The sequence below is a fragment of the Filicampus tigris genome, chromosome 14, assembly GCF_054856515.1.
Source record: "Filicampus tigris isolate MCC_2025a chromosome 14, RoL_Ftig_1.0, whole genome shotgun sequence".
NCBI lineage: Eukaryota > Metazoa > Chordata > Actinopteri > Syngnathiformes > Syngnathidae > Filicampus > Filicampus tigris.
In genome coordinates, this window is record NC_141230.1 from 1,421,887 (window position 1) to 1,437,500 (window position 15,614).

The window sequence follows — 15,614 nt, forward strand, 5'->3', positions numbered from 1 at the left end:
CTTATCCTACACCCAGATTTAAAAAAAAAAAAAAAAAAAAAAAAAAAAAATGTGACGTGTGCTCTTACACACGGGCTGACGTCACTGTTGGCGGCTTTGAAAGTGTGTGTTAAACCTTTGTTGTTGTTCAAAAAAGCTTTCCAAAGCAACCAAATATGTTTTTTTAAAGAATTTCTTAGGCCACTGAATGGATAAATCACCAGCAACCGATCTGTGTTTCCCACAGATTTGAAATCTACTTGGTGGGGGTGGGGCAATTTTTTTTGTTGTTGTAGTTATTTTACTCTTCATACCGTGCATTCTAGTGAATTTTCAGAGTAAAAATTGTTACCACATTACTCAGTGACGCCACCGTTTTTGCACTTATTTTGTATTCAAATAGAAAAATATGAATAAAATAAGGCTGTCGTTGGATCGTAAGAGAAAAAACTGGATGGGGACAGCAAAAAACAAATATACTGAGGCTTAAAACAAAACACCATGTTGTTTGAGATGTTAATCCACAATCCCAAAGCACAAAATGCTTTGCAAGCATGAAGTGCACAGAGTCTGGGGCCAGAATTTGAATGACCATGTAGCAGAGCAGCTACCACGACCTCTTCATTGAACGTGACAAAAAATAATCATGAAAAGTGGTGTGATCAACTAATCCTAAATAGGGATGGGAATTTCGACTAATTTGCCCACCGACTAGTCTCAAATTTTATTTGCGACTGGCCGACTAGTCTATAAGCAAGAAAACTTGAAATTTAATACATATTGAATTCAAAGTTTAAAATGCAAATGTTTTGTGTATTTACAGTAGGAGCTATTTTAGCCCAATCATTGAGGACAGTTTGTTAATTTAAATTCTATTGATGTAACAACAACGGACTGAATAAAAGTGAACAATTTGTAGTATTTGACATCTACTGATTTACAATTCTCTTCAATTCTTTAAATGACTGTCTTCCCAGTTGGACACTCTTCCGAGCCATCTGCAACAGCATCTTCAGCACGATTATTGACCAGGCTCCCTATGCTATTGAAGATCTGATGAAGGAGCTGAAAGCAGCAGAGTCCTCTGACTCAGGCCAGTCCTCTGAAGATGCCGAAGAGGAGAACCCAGTTCAGCAGATTAATGGTAGCAATTTTCACAGAACACATTCCTATACAGCAGTGATAGGGCTGCTCGATTATGGGGGGGGGGGGAAAAATGATCGCGACCATTTGGGTAATAATTGAAATCCCGATTATTCAAACGATCATTTATTTTTTGTGGTACAGAACAAGAACATGTTTAAACCGAAAAGACAAATAGATTTCTTTGAAACACTATGTAAGTTCCTTTTGGACCAAACAAAATGTATAAAACAAGTTATTAGAATTTTTAAAGTTGCAAATGTAAAAATTCAAGTATGATTTACTTATGTAAACAAACAGTCCGTTGGATGTAAATGCGAATTAATAATCGTTTTTTCCGATTATGCCCATTTTGTAATCGTGGTTTGTAATATTCGTAATTGTAATCAGATTTCGATTAATTGCGCAGCCATAAAGACAAAGTCAACGCAAACATTTTTTGGAAGAATATGTTCTATGCAAGCCCACTAGTTGAAACAGGGCATTCTGATAAATATTGCGTTTGTGGAGTAAGTGTTAATCCACTCATTTTTAGCCATCTCTGTGGGCGGCCATTTTGTCTGTTGTCGACTGAAAATGACATCACAACTGATCACAACGACCAATCACGGCTCAGATTCAGAAAACAGGTCAGCCGTGATTGGTCGTTGTGATGTCATTTGCAGTTGACAGAAGACAAAAATGCACAGCTAAAAATGAGTGCATTTTGCTGCTTAATTTATATTCCACAAACGCAAAATTAATCAGAATGCCGTGTTTCAACTAGTGGGCCTACTGGGAACATATTCTTGGAAAAAATATGTTTGGATTGATTTCTTCTTTAAACAGTAGGCCTCATCCCATTCATACAAGTACATGCTTTTCACTCATCGGCAACCATTTGCCGCCAGGGGTGCAAGCATAAACCTTGGGGAACCCCACATGGGTTCTGGAGGAACAAGTATTCAAACTTACAAAGAAAGATCGGTCTGTGAGATGGGAATAAAACCAGTTAAAAACAGTACCAGAGATGCCCACTCGGTTTTTAAGTCTATTTAATCAAATTTGGTGATTCTAATGTCCACAAATTCTGTGTCCACAAAGCACAGATATACAGCTACATATCTGGCAATGGAATTTATCATAACCGGCTCAATACTGCCTTACTGTAGATATCACACTAATGGCTCTATAAACCTCTGTGCACATTTTCTACTAGTGACGTTTAAATAAATAATTAGGGTTAAGATATCTTGAATTTTAATTTACATGTAGTCTACAAATATAAATCAAGTGTAGAAAGAAACAGTATGATATATTTCTCACCCCCCATGTTAAATCATTTTGTCAGTTTTAATTTTGCTGCTTTTAGACTTTTGTCGAGGTACCGGTATCGAGGTATTTTATGCAGGTATAGTATTGAAGTCAAAATTCGGGTATGGTGACAATACTAATTTGGAGTGCCAAATATGGAAACTAGAGAGTACTTATATTATATATAATATTTTTTTATTTATTTTTTTTACATCACTGTTGCTTGCGCAACGACCATTAATAGCACACCTTTTTTTCTGAGTTTGGTCATGTGACATTTGCAAGTTGAGCCATAATTGGTTGTTACCTTAGCCCTGAGCAACTATAGTGTCTCTTTCAGTCGACAGCATGTCCCTCCCCGGCTAACAGTAGGATAACGGCACGGCTAATAGCAACAACTAGCTTCAGGCCGTTAAAACAATAAGCGTTAGCACAACAACATTAGCTCCTTACTGTCCGCCCAGCCTGCGTCTTCATGGGTCGCCTCCCAAGCATCGGCGTTAGAGTGAGGTAAGACCCCATCGAACAAGCGTCAATGTTCAACGAACAAAAAGTTCCAGCGAGGAGGTTTGACTCCACAGCCGTGTGTGGCCACATTGGAAAGCATCATTTCGGCTGTTTCGTTCCAAATTGGACGCCGTGTTGTAGTTCGAAAAAACTGGGGCCATTTCTCATCCAAATAAATGTGCACGTCTACTCATTCCCACTTCAGTCGCTGTAAATATCCTGACAGGTGTTTAATGCCTCGCTCGTCCTAACCATGAGCAGTGATCAGCAAAGAAGCAATGTTTTTCTCTTTAATTTAAAAAAGATATATATATGTATTTCAAGCAAAGTAGCAGTGTGCGCTCGTCCCAGCATAAATCTATGTAGCTCTGCTCACATTTCCTCATTCTCATAAATCAGCCACAGAGAGGTTAATCCTTATGATATGTTGAAGTGGGCATTAGTAGGGATGTCCACATAAATTTTGGTGCCAATTGATCACCGTTTTTGGACATTATAAGCAATGAAAGTACAATGATTTCCAATGAAGAGTTTGTAATCGGTCCATCCAGTGATTCCGACCAAACAAGGATAGAACGGTAGGGGCGTGGCCATTCTCCTCATTAACAAGAGGCGTTATTCATGGAGTCACTTATTCCCTAATTTCTCCCAAATTTATTGATAAAATAGAAAATGACAACTTTTTTCATTTTCCTGATCAAAAAATACATAAAATGAACTTGTTAGTGAAAACATGGCCATCCCGGACCAACCATCCCTTTAATTTACTCCACGTTGCTTTGGTACCACCCCACAAGCGGTGGAAAGGAAATTCTCTTGGCAAAATAGCTTCAGAAGCGAAAGATGATGGCAAGTCATGGATGCCCATCAGATGCGAGTTTAGCTGCACATTCGGTCATTGTTTACTAGCTTCTTATTACTTTCTGTTACTTCAACTTGCAAACCAAATAGAGGAGGAAATGGTTGACTGAGTGGCTGCTGTCACACATATTTCTGCTATGTTGGATTGAGTAAATATGCTGGCAGCTCATAGCAATATCGTGATGCTTGATCGTATAATAACCCATCCTATGTATATTGCCATTTGGAAGGTAATTGACAGGGTGGAGTGCTGACACATATGCTCCGCTTAATTATTTGTTTTTTGTTTTTTTGTCTGTTTGGCTCGTTACCAAATGGCCCACGGACTTGAGGTCGGGCACCACTGCTATACAGTACTCAACATAGAGTGCAACATGACATAATTTTATTCTTCTTTGCTTTTTTTTTTGTTTTATTTTTGTTTAATAAGTATATAAACAAAACTTTGAGTTTCCTCTCCTAATCACTATTCCTTATGGCACACGACAACGTCCTGGGAGTATGTGTCGGGGTATTGATTGCATATGAGATTTTGCATCGTACACAAAAAATGTTGCCTTGTTTAAAAAAACAAAAACAAAAGCTACTGGTACACAAGTCCAGCAAAATTATGTATTATGAATGAATAAATAAATGAAATTAATTTAAAAACCTTAATTTTCCCAGGGCGTGTACTCCTTAATGTTGAGCTCATTTGTTGAATGTCTACGGTGTGTGTGCTACATTTTTTTTTAAGCTACCAGGAAGACATTATCTGCTGATTACTTTGTTTTCAGGTAGTAAATCACACTTGGAACAAGAGGATCATAGATCACGAGACTCAGACACTGAGTTACCATTTGATGATGATAATATAGCACCAATTCTACAGGTTGGTTTTGTATTGTTATCCTAAATCAGGGGTGTCCAGCTCTGGTCACCAAGGGCCGCTTTCCTGCCTGTTTTCCAGCTCTCCTTGCTGCAACACACCTGATTTAAATGATCAGCTCATCAGCAAGCTCTGAAGAAGCTTGATAACGATCACAATCTCATGAACTCGGTGCGTTGCAGCAGGGATAGATGGAAAACAGGCAAGACACCGGCCCTTGAGGACTGAGTTTGGACACCCCTGTCCTAAATGCATGTTGTTCTAATAATGAACACATACTTTGAGGTACTTGGGAACACTTTTCATCAGAAATGGATATGCTACACTGTGCCACTTTCGTCAGAACTCTTGAAAAATACCACATTTTGTTTTCCCCCTTCTAATGGAAAAAACATGTTTTATAGTTTGACTATGCAGCTCTTGCTGACAAGCTCTTAGAGATGGCAAGTCGAAGAAGCACACCCGGCCAGAGTAGACAGAGACTCTACAAAATCATCAAAGTGTAAGTATTGTAATCCCACCCACAGTTTTTAAAGTATGATATTGTATTAAATGTTGTGGTCTGTGTGTATTAAATCTTATATTTACTCATATTCATTTTCCTAGTACTGGGGATGGGCATCATTGATGAATTGACAGTTAAGAATTTTGATTTTGTTTCAAATTTAAAAAAAAAAAAAAAAAAATGTTCAGAAGAATACATGCCGTCACTAAGTAAACATTTTGCATCAACTTCCCTCTGACATTTTCAGCACCATCCACTAACTCATGGTTACACACGATTATCATTCAATGTCCTCCCCATGCTTCCACTGTGCAGGAAATATAAAGTAACGTTTTTTCCGGACTATAAGTCACTCCGGAGTACAAGTCGCACCAGCCATAAAATGCATAATAAAGGGGGAAAAACATACATAAGTCGCACTGGAGTATAAGTCGCATTTTGGGAGGAAATTGTGCGCTTAGCACACATTTCCACTGTGCTACGATGCTACATGTAGCATACAAGAAAGTTGCGGTAAGATAAATTTAAACTCACCAAAACGATTGTCGATCGCTTAAATAAGTCTTTTATTCATCCCGACCATGTAGAATGTTTCCAAGTCTCCAAAAGTATTTATGTATTCGGTCGTAATTATGTCTTCCTCTCCTCTCTGCTGAGTGTGCTCCTCCTTACGTGTGTGGCTGCATGATGCAATGCCCCAGCCAGAGGCAGGCAACTGCCTGTTTGTGGTTCGTTCTTATTCAACCATCGTCTGTAAGTAACTTAGACAATTGTGTGTACCGGTAATGACCATGCAACATTTATATAGCTGAATTGTGGCTGATTGTACTGTGTTGTTGACTGAACATACTAATCGCTTTCGCTAATGCTATTCGTGGTTGCTAATCGTTAGCATGTCTGCCTGTTTGTGGTTTATTCTTGGTCAACCATCATCTGAAATTAACTTAGACAGTTGTGTGTAATGACATTTATATACGAGTTGAATTGTGGATGATTGTAGGTTGACTCAACATACTAATCACTATCGCTAATGCTTATCGCGATCGCTAATCGTTAGCATAGGCTCATCTTGTTCATGTCTATGAAAATACATGTGTACGTAATGCATAGATTGATAGTATTTTCTGTTTCTTGTGCAGTTTCACAATACAGGCAACTTAGCTGCACACCTGGAGTCAGTGGAGTTTGTTTGTGAATGTTTAGCTGTTTGAATAAGCTGGCATCCTCGACTAGCAAGGTCTGTTAGTTTAACAAAACATTATACTTTAATCATTTAAATTATTCATCCATTTTAATAGCTTTTAGGATGTATTTTATGTTTCTTTATGTTGGTTACAATAACATGTGAAATGATATAGAAGTAATTGTCATGGCTTGTTAGTGCTGATTTGTATTCATGATTTGTCTCCCTCTACAGGCGCTTTAGCGCTAAAGCGCCTGCAGAGGGAGGCAAAACAGAAGTCACAAGTCAGCACTCACAATCCATGACAGTAATGTTAATAATTTCACACATAAGTCGCTCCAGAGTATAAGTCGCACCCCTGGCCAAACTATGAAAAAAAGTGTGACTTACAGTCCGGAAAATACGGTAAATGCATTAATACAAAGGGTATACAATATTCAACAGCTGTACAACAAGTGTACACTTCCGAAAGTTATATACATTACCACACACGTCTGCCAGGAGGAGTATATTCATATTAAGTGCTTAAATATCAGGAATGTTAATTTTGTTTACTCCTTAGAGCAATGAATTTTAATTTAATTAATTTTTTAATTTTTGCTGTTATATTGTAATCAGTCTCTTAGCTGAAGAACCTGCGGTATACACCCCATTCTAAAATACTTAGATTATTTCTACACTTAGGTTTATATTGTGATGTTTATTGTGAAGGATTCTGTTTGTACTTGTATGAATTTGAGGTCCTATCCCCAACCCTATTACCCGCTGCCGCTTCCAGCTGTGAGAAACGGCAGTCACAATCTTGTTTTTTCCAATTTGTACTGCTCAATCCTGGTAGTGTTAAAAAAAAAAAAAAACACCTCTTTGAAGACACAAAATGGTAGTTGGTTGTGATGAGGGTGGTGGTAATTACACCAAACTAATTTCGTGATCACCCTTTGGTTCTTTATTGCGAGGGAGAGCAGTACTTGACAAGCCACATGCATGATGTTGAACAATTTTATTGATTGGCCATGGGAATATGATTATTCATATAAAACAGCTTAAATACACCACTCTTAAAACAATCACATGCACAATTCTCTCTCTTAAAATGTTGGGGTAATTGTTCGGGCCAAAACACAAGTAACCCAACAGGCGCTCTGAGTCCTCTAGAAATCCTCCTACGCCGTCCTGCGTGCCACTAGCCAGCTTAGCCTGTTGGCAGATGAGAGGCGAAACGGCGAGCCACCCTCTCTGCCAAGACCAAACAATGTGCCCAGTATCGACACTGAGACAAATTGCATCAGACGGTTTATTGGTGGGAAAACACAGCCTTGGGTCAGAAGCTCCAGCTTCTGCCATACACGTTCACCAGCTTAATACACAATCTTAAATCCGGTGGTCAGCAAGAGTCCTCCACAGCTCACCACTCATCAAGGCCTCTGGCAACAATGACCCCAATCCCTCTGCCACACAAGTGTGGCTTAGTCTGTACTGTATATACTATAATGTAAATCAATATGAAATCAAAGCTTTAGCGCAGATTATAACAATAATGCAAACAAATTTGTGGCTTTCCCACTTCAACATATCCTATGTTGCACGAAACGCATGTAAATAAGTGGACTTCTTAAACATCCATCCATCCATTATCTCCCGCTTATCCGAAGTCGGGTCGGGGAGGCAGCAGCTTCAGCAGGGAAGCTCAGACTTCCCTCTGCCCAGCAACATCTTCCAGCTCTTCCGGAAGGATCCCAAGGCGTTCCCAGGCAAGCCGGGAGACACAGTCTCTCCAGCGTGTACTGGGTCGTCCTCGGGGACTCCTGCTGGTGGGACATGCCCGGAACACCTCACCAGGGAGGCGTCCAGGAGGTATCCTAATCAGATGCCCGAGCCACCTCAACTGGCTCCTCTCAACGCGGAGGAGCAGCGGCTCGACTCGCTCACCCTGTCTCTAAGGGAGAGCCCGGAAATCCTACGAAGGAAACCTATTTCGGCCGCTTGTATCCGAGATCTTGTTCTTTCGGTCATGACCCACAGCTCATGACCATAGGTGAGAGTAGGAACGTAGATCGACCGGTAAATTGAGAGCCTCGCCTTTTGGCTGAGCTCCTTCTTCACCACGACAGACCGATACAAGGTCCGCATTCCGCTTGGCTAGCCGGTACCTGTCAGCTGCCTCCGGGGTCCCGCAGGCCAAAAAGGCCCGATAGGACTCCTTCTTCAGCTGGACAGCATACCTTACCGCTGGTGTCCACCAGCGGGTTCGGGGATTGCCGCCACGACAGGCACCGACCACCTTGCGGCCACAGCTCCGATCGGCCGCCTCAACAATGGAGGTACGTAAAACATGGTCCACTCGGACTCGATGTCCCCCGCCTCCCCCGGGACGTGGAAAAAGTTCTGCCGGAGGTGGGAGTTGAAACTCCTTCTGACAGGGGATTCTGCCAGATGTTCCCAGAAAACCCTCACAATACGTTTGGGTCTGCCAGGTCGGACCGCCATCTTCCCCACCATCGGAGCCAACTCACCACAGCTCCACAGCTCCGCCCCTCAATTCACCCGAGTGTCCAAAACATGTGGCCGCAAGTCCGACGATACGACTACAAAGTCGATCATCGAACTGCGGCCTAGGGTATCCTGGTGCCAAGTGCAGATATGGACACCCTTATGTTTGAACATGGTGTTCGTTATGGACAATCCGTGATGAGCACAAAAGTCCAGTAACCGAACACCGCCCCCTCTCGAGAGGACTGGTACCAGAACCCAAGCTGTGTGTGGAGGTGAGACCGACTATATCTAGTCGGAACCTCTCAGCCTCACACACCAGCTCAGGCTCCTTCCCTGCCAGAGAGGTGACATTCCATGTCCCAAGAGCTAGTTTTTGTTGCCGGGGATCGGACGGCCAAGGTCCCTGTCTTCTGCCGCCGCCCATCTCACACGGCACCCGACCCCTTTGGCCCCTTCCACCAGTGGTGAGCCCATGGGAAGGGAGACCCACGTGTCCTTTTCGGGCTCAGCCCGGCCGGGCCCCATCGGTGCAGGCCCGGCCACCAGGCGCTCGCCATCGAGCCCCACCTCCAGGCCTTGGTCCAGAAGGGGGCCCCGGTGACTCGCGTCCGGGCGAGGGAAAACGTGATCCATTAATTTTTTTTCTTCATAAGGGGTCATTTTGAGCCGTGCTTAGTCTGGTCCCTCACCTAGGACCTGTTTGCCATGGGTGACCCTACCAGGGGCATAAAGCTCCAGACAACTTAGCTCCTAGGATCATTGGGCGCGCCAACCCCTCCACCACGATAAGGTGACGGCTCACGGGGGGTCTTAGATATTGAATTTTTTATTTTATTTTATTTGGCCTATCTAAAAAATATTTTCTGGTGTCCCTCGTGTTGTCATTGTTCACTCTCCCTGTCTGTTTGGCTAACAGGCGTCAGCCACCAGCTGCGTGCAGTCTGCGAGACTACCGGTAATTGACAGTCATACAGACCCTCGCAGCTTAACCAGGTCTACTTCATATTTGCCCAGAAGAGTGTTTAGACCAGGGGTCGGCAACTGTTCACACTCAAAGAGCCATTTCGACCCAGTTTCCACGGAAAATAAATCACTGGGAGTCGCAAACACTTTTTGACATTGACCTCCAAAAAACGCCATCTTGTTTGAGTTCCCAGGCACCGCTTCGTTCAAGTTGTGTATTGCTAATATTGCTATTGCACACTCACGTCCACATAACACTACCTACAAAGTACATTCAGTCGGTAATAGGGATGCAACGATTCACTCAAGCCCTGATTTTATTTTCGATTTTAAGTTCCCAATTATCGATTCGATATTTTTTTTCTTTTCTTCTTTCCTCTATTTTTCTACCATGCCTGTCTCTGTGCGCTAGTGTGGTGCTGCAGCCATCCACAAACGCTATACGCAATGATGTTTGGTGCAAGCGTGTCATGTAGGGCAGCCACAAGCTATTATTTTGCCAGTCAACTGATCAAATCAAATCAAATTTTATTTACATCCGCACTTTTCACACACAAGATGCAACTCAAAGTGCTGTACATTAAAAACATCAAAATACAGCATAAAAAGAGAACCCGCTCACACCTTCCCTCCCTCCCTCGCAGTTTACACAAAGACAGACAACCATAAGCACACTTGCACTCACTCACTAACACACACATACACAAACGCACACACATATAACCTTAAAAAGAGACATGGCAGGGCACAGAAAAACCATATGAGGAAAGAGTACCCAAGGGGAGCTCGTCCATGCTGAGAGGGATGACAGCCCATGGCCACGGGTAGCACCACCACCTCAAAGACCCCCGGGCCACGACAACCGGGGCAGCCCCTAAGTATAGCGCAGGGAGGGCAGCCACACCTCCCAGCGCGGAGGCCCCCCTTGAGGAAACACTGGAGGTAAAACCTAGATAAAGCTAAAGGAAAATGACAACGAAGCTAAAAAGACAAAGCAATAAAAGCTAAGAACTATAAAATAAGATTGGATAAAAATAGTAAGAGACTAAGAACAATTATTTAAAGGCCAAACTAAAAAGGTATGTCTTGAGCTTCCCCTTAAAAATATCAAGAGTCTCTGCAGACCTGACGTCCTGTGGCAGGCTATTCCAAAGTTGAGGACCAAAATGGCTGAATGCAGCCTCGCCATGCGTTTTGATCCTCACCCTAGGAATAATTAAAAGGCCAGCGCCAGAGGACCTCAGGATCCGCGACGGTTGGTATGGTAAAAGCAAGTCGGATAAATAAGATGGCCCAAGACCATTAAGGCATTTATAAACTAATAAAAGTACCTTAAAATCGATCCTGAAACACACGGGGAGCCAATGCAGCGATTTTAAAACTGATGTAATGTGCTCCCGCCCTCTGGTTCTCGTCAGCACCCGAGCGGCTGAATTCTGCAGTTGTTGAAGGGAAGAAATACTCTTTTTTGGGAGACCAGAGAGCGGGGCGTTACAATAATCTAAACAAAATGATATAAAAGCATGCATCAGGACTTGCGGTTAGCCTGAGAGAGAAACTGACGGACTCTGGCAATATTCTTAAGATGATAAAAAACGATCTTGGTTACATTTTTAATATGAGGAATAAAACTGAGCTCAGAGTAAAAATAATGCCCAGGTTCTTTACACATTATGAGGGTTTAAAATCTAGTAATTTTGGTAAAGGTCTTTCTCTCTGGCCTTCAGGGCTGATAACTAAAACGTCGGTTTTGTCCTGAATACAATTTAAAAGGGTATCAATAGGTCCTGTGTCATCAGGAGACGCGCTAATGTACAGCTGTGTGTCATCAGCGTAACTGTGAAAGCTGATGCCGTGTCTTCTGATGACATCCCCAAGGGGTAACATATAGAGATGAAAAAGTATTGGACCTAAAATTGAACCTTGGGGAACCCCACATTTAATTTCATGGGTTTTGGAGGAACAAGTATCCATGTTTACGAAGAAACTTCTGTCTGTGAGATAGGAGTAAAACCAGTTAAAAGCCGTACCGGAGATGCCCACCAGGTTTTTAAGTCTGCTAAATAAAATTTTGTGATCTACTGTATCGAAATCGGCGCTTAAGTCCAGTAGCACCAAGACTGAGTTTTTTCACGTCCGCGGTATACCTTATATCATTTAAAATCCTAAAAAGGGCTGTCTCTGCACTGTGGTTCATCCTAAAACCAGATTGATATTTCTCAAAAATTTTGTTTGTATTTAAAAAATAATTTAACTGGCGAAAGACCAGTTTTTCTAAAATCTTACTTAAAATTGGTAAGTTGGTCTGTAATTGTTAAAAACACTGGGGTCCAGATTTCTCTTCTTGAGGAGGGGCTTCACCACCGCCGTTTTAAAGGCGGCGGGGAAGACACCTGTCTGAAGTGAGCAATTGGCTATATTTAAAATCGGTTCCTCAAAAAATCCATAAAATATCTTTAAAAGAGATGTGGGAATTGGATCTAGAAGGCAGGTTGTTGGATTTACTTGGGATAAAACTCCAGCAAGTGTCCTTGCATCAACCAGGGCAAAACTTTCCAGTGTTTCCTCAGGTGAAAATGACTGTGCAGGTGTATTAAAATTTATGTTTTGACAGGCTAAAAGACTGGACCTTGTCATCGATTTTACTTCTGAAGTGGTCTGCAAAGTCCTCACAGAGAGCGTCTGTTGGTCTCTGTGGGGACTTATTAAAATTGGAGTTGGTTAAAAGATCGAAGGTGGAGAAGAGAAATCTGGGGTTGCTCTTATTAACTGAGATGAGGTTTGAGAAATAGGAAGTTCTTGCCTGTTTGACTATTTTATTTTAGGATTTGAGTTGTTCACGTAATATTTCATAATGCACTGTAAGTTCAGTTTTTCTCCACCTCCTCTCTGCACTCCTGGATTTTCTTTTTGATGTCTTGACTGCATCATCTCTCCACAGGGGTACATTCTTTATTTTTATAGTTTTGGTTAAAAGTGGAGCCGCTAAATCTAATGATAATTTAAGATTCATGTTAAAATTGTCAACAATAAAATCACATGGTGCAGGTAAAATGTCAAGTTTTTGTGAATTTTCGCGAAAAGCGGTTACCATAGCAATGCAGTTTGCCAATAAAACCATATTTTTGAGGGTCTAAATATGCACAAAATCTCACAACCTTGCACCGCACATCAGGCCCAGCAAAATCAATATTTTATTATTTTATTTTGCAATTTTTAAAAAATGGCTTTCGAGCCCTACTTGTAGTTTTCACCTAGATCTACGAACATTTGGTGGTATATGTAACAGGTCAAAGCCTGGAAAAAAATCTCTTGGCGCCATATGCTTAACCTAACAGGAAGTCCACTATTTTGAATTTACTTTAAGTTTGAAATCACTTTGACAACAAAAGCTGCTGTAACTTGACTCACATAAATCTAAAGATTTCTTACATTTGATAATAGTCCAGGCCTGAAGTAATTTACAAACGTATTTTTCATTTGGGTAGTGCCACCTACTGGCTAAAGGAAATGTTTTATTCTTTGATATTTTTCTCCTTGTAGGTTGCCCACATTTGCCTAATATTTGTGGGGAACAGTTTTTAGGCCTTCGGTATGTTGCAACACGAAACTTATACATTTTCACAAAAGGCTGTTGCCTTGGCCAAGAAAACACTACTTTTGAGGTTGTAGGTGTCACCAAGATCTAAAAAGTTGAAGGCACAGGTAACAGCCCAAGACCTACAAAAACTCTCTGAAGCCCTACTCTAAATTCTGAAGGAATTCGGCCATTTTTAATTTTCTTTTCAAATTCTGCCCAATTTTCTACCTTTTATAGAGGTCATATTGTATCAAAATGGCTTTTAATCTGATGTACATCATTTAAAAAAAAAAAAAATCCATTGTGCAAGTATCCCAACGTGCCAGTACCCCAATTTTGCCAGGGCTGCAAGGGTTTGTTGGATATTTACATAATTAACACTTGGCAGTACTGTACATGCAAAAATGTACCTAACAGAGTGGAACTCTCTCATGGTCAATGTCTGGACAATCCACCCATAATTAAAATTTAAGTGTTAAGCTAACATACCTGTAACTAGTGACACTACTTGCAAGTACTTCTTTGCTGTTGGCAATGTATTTTTGCACACGCAAAATATAATGCCAGCTTGTCACCGTAGGCTTGGATGTCTGCAGCATGTACTTGTACAAAATGTGTGTGTAATTTCAGCCTGACTGCCCTCTAAATGTTGCCACTGATGCGCAAATTCTTTTAAACGAGCCCATGTCTTATTGCATGTCACTACAGTGGATTTCTTTGCAGGTGAAATACACATATAGCAACATTTTTTATTGTGCTGTGTGATCGCTGACTACGGCCAGGATAGCCAAACGTCACAAAGACGATATCCCTATGAACCTCACCATACGATAATTATCACGATATTGTGGGTATATGGGAGATATAAGCTCACAGTACTGTATAAAAACTCTAACATATTAAAAAAATAAATAGGCTCCAGCACGCCCGCGACCCTTGTGAGGATAAGCGGTATCGATAATGGATTGATTAAAAAAATAAATAAAATCTCACAATATTGGAAAAAAAACACCCCCATAATATTGTTTTTGTACATCATAACAGCAGTGACAAAGAAATAGGCTTGGCCAGTAATTTTGTCATGTTTGTATTGGCTCAGCAGTGCAAAGTAGAGTTGGGCAATATGACTGAACAGTATATCACGATATAAGTGGTTCATATTGGTCGATATCGATATTTATTGATTTTTTCTTTCTTTTTTTATCTATTGAAAATAATGACCGGAGAAAAATAAATTCAGGATATTTTACTTTAACACAATACTTAACCATTAATAAGAGGTCAATGTAACTATGAAAAAGAGTGAAACAAACTGGTCAATATAAAGATTAAACAAACTCCATTTTAAACAAAATGTGCTTATTCAGGCAGAGCGATATATCTGGAAAAACTGTCACAATCTAAATTTCATAGCAGTCAATATTGATAATTATTTATTTTGTTTTAAAGGCATTAAAAAAAACAACTTTGTTTACATTATGTAGCGTAATGTGCAGTGTCTCCTCGACCAGTGCATTGTAAATGCTTATTTGCATTTGGTGTTACCCCAAAGCAGTGTTGTTGCTATACATTAGCCTTCATTCAATGTTCATCCATTCTAAGTGAACTAATACTCTTGCAGTGCATACATTATCGTTCACCAACTGTCTTAGGACTACTTTATCTTTTTAGCGGACTCATTATTGCCATAGTCCATTCATATTTTACTAGCCTGATTTTAACTTGAGTGCGATGGCGAGGGTTGGCTAACTGGCGCTAGCATGTCAAAGACAAGGAACTTCTTTACTTCACACCTCTCAACGTCTCCATCCTGAGGTGTTTTCATCAGGTTATCATGCATGAAATAATTTTATTGTAAGAGTTCTTCTGAGTCAACTGGTCATCAATTTGAATGGAAGTTACGCCACTCGCGTACTAGACGCGAGTAGCGCACGGATGCTGCATTGGGTTAGCCGCTTCTTCTTCGTTGGTTGAAATGCATCTTCTTCGTTGGTTTACCAGCTTCTTCTTTGGTTTAACTACTTCGTGTTTGGAGGCGGAAGCGCGCTGCCTAAATCACACACCATGCCGCGATTGGGTTTGTTTTCTATCTTTTTTTTCGATCTCATGTTTTATCGAATGCATTTTCTATTGATATCGATCGCGTCAATTACGATGAATATTGATATCGAATTATCGGCCCAGCCCTAATGCAAAGTATCATGGTCTACAGCATGGGTGCTCAAGTCCGGTCCTTCAA

General features: G+C 41.0%; 1 protein-coding gene across 2 annotated transcripts in view; it reads left to right on the top strand.

The window, feature by feature from the left end:
* The window catches only part of rrp1 (ribosomal RNA processing 1), a 54,964-nt gene that overhangs the window by 20,218 nt on the left and 19,132 nt on the right, over positions 1 to 15,614 (top strand). For both annotated transcript variants that reach the window (XM_086052271.1, XM_086052270.1), the window contains exons 8-10: positions 957 to 1,123; positions 4,560 to 4,654; positions 5,056 to 5,153. In XM_086052271.1, the coding sequence (XP_085908397.1) occupies positions 957 to 1,123; positions 4,560 to 4,654; positions 5,056 to 5,153 (360 nt within the window). The remainder of the gene's footprint in view (positions 1 to 956; positions 1,124 to 4,559; positions 4,655 to 5,055; positions 5,154 to 15,614) is intronic.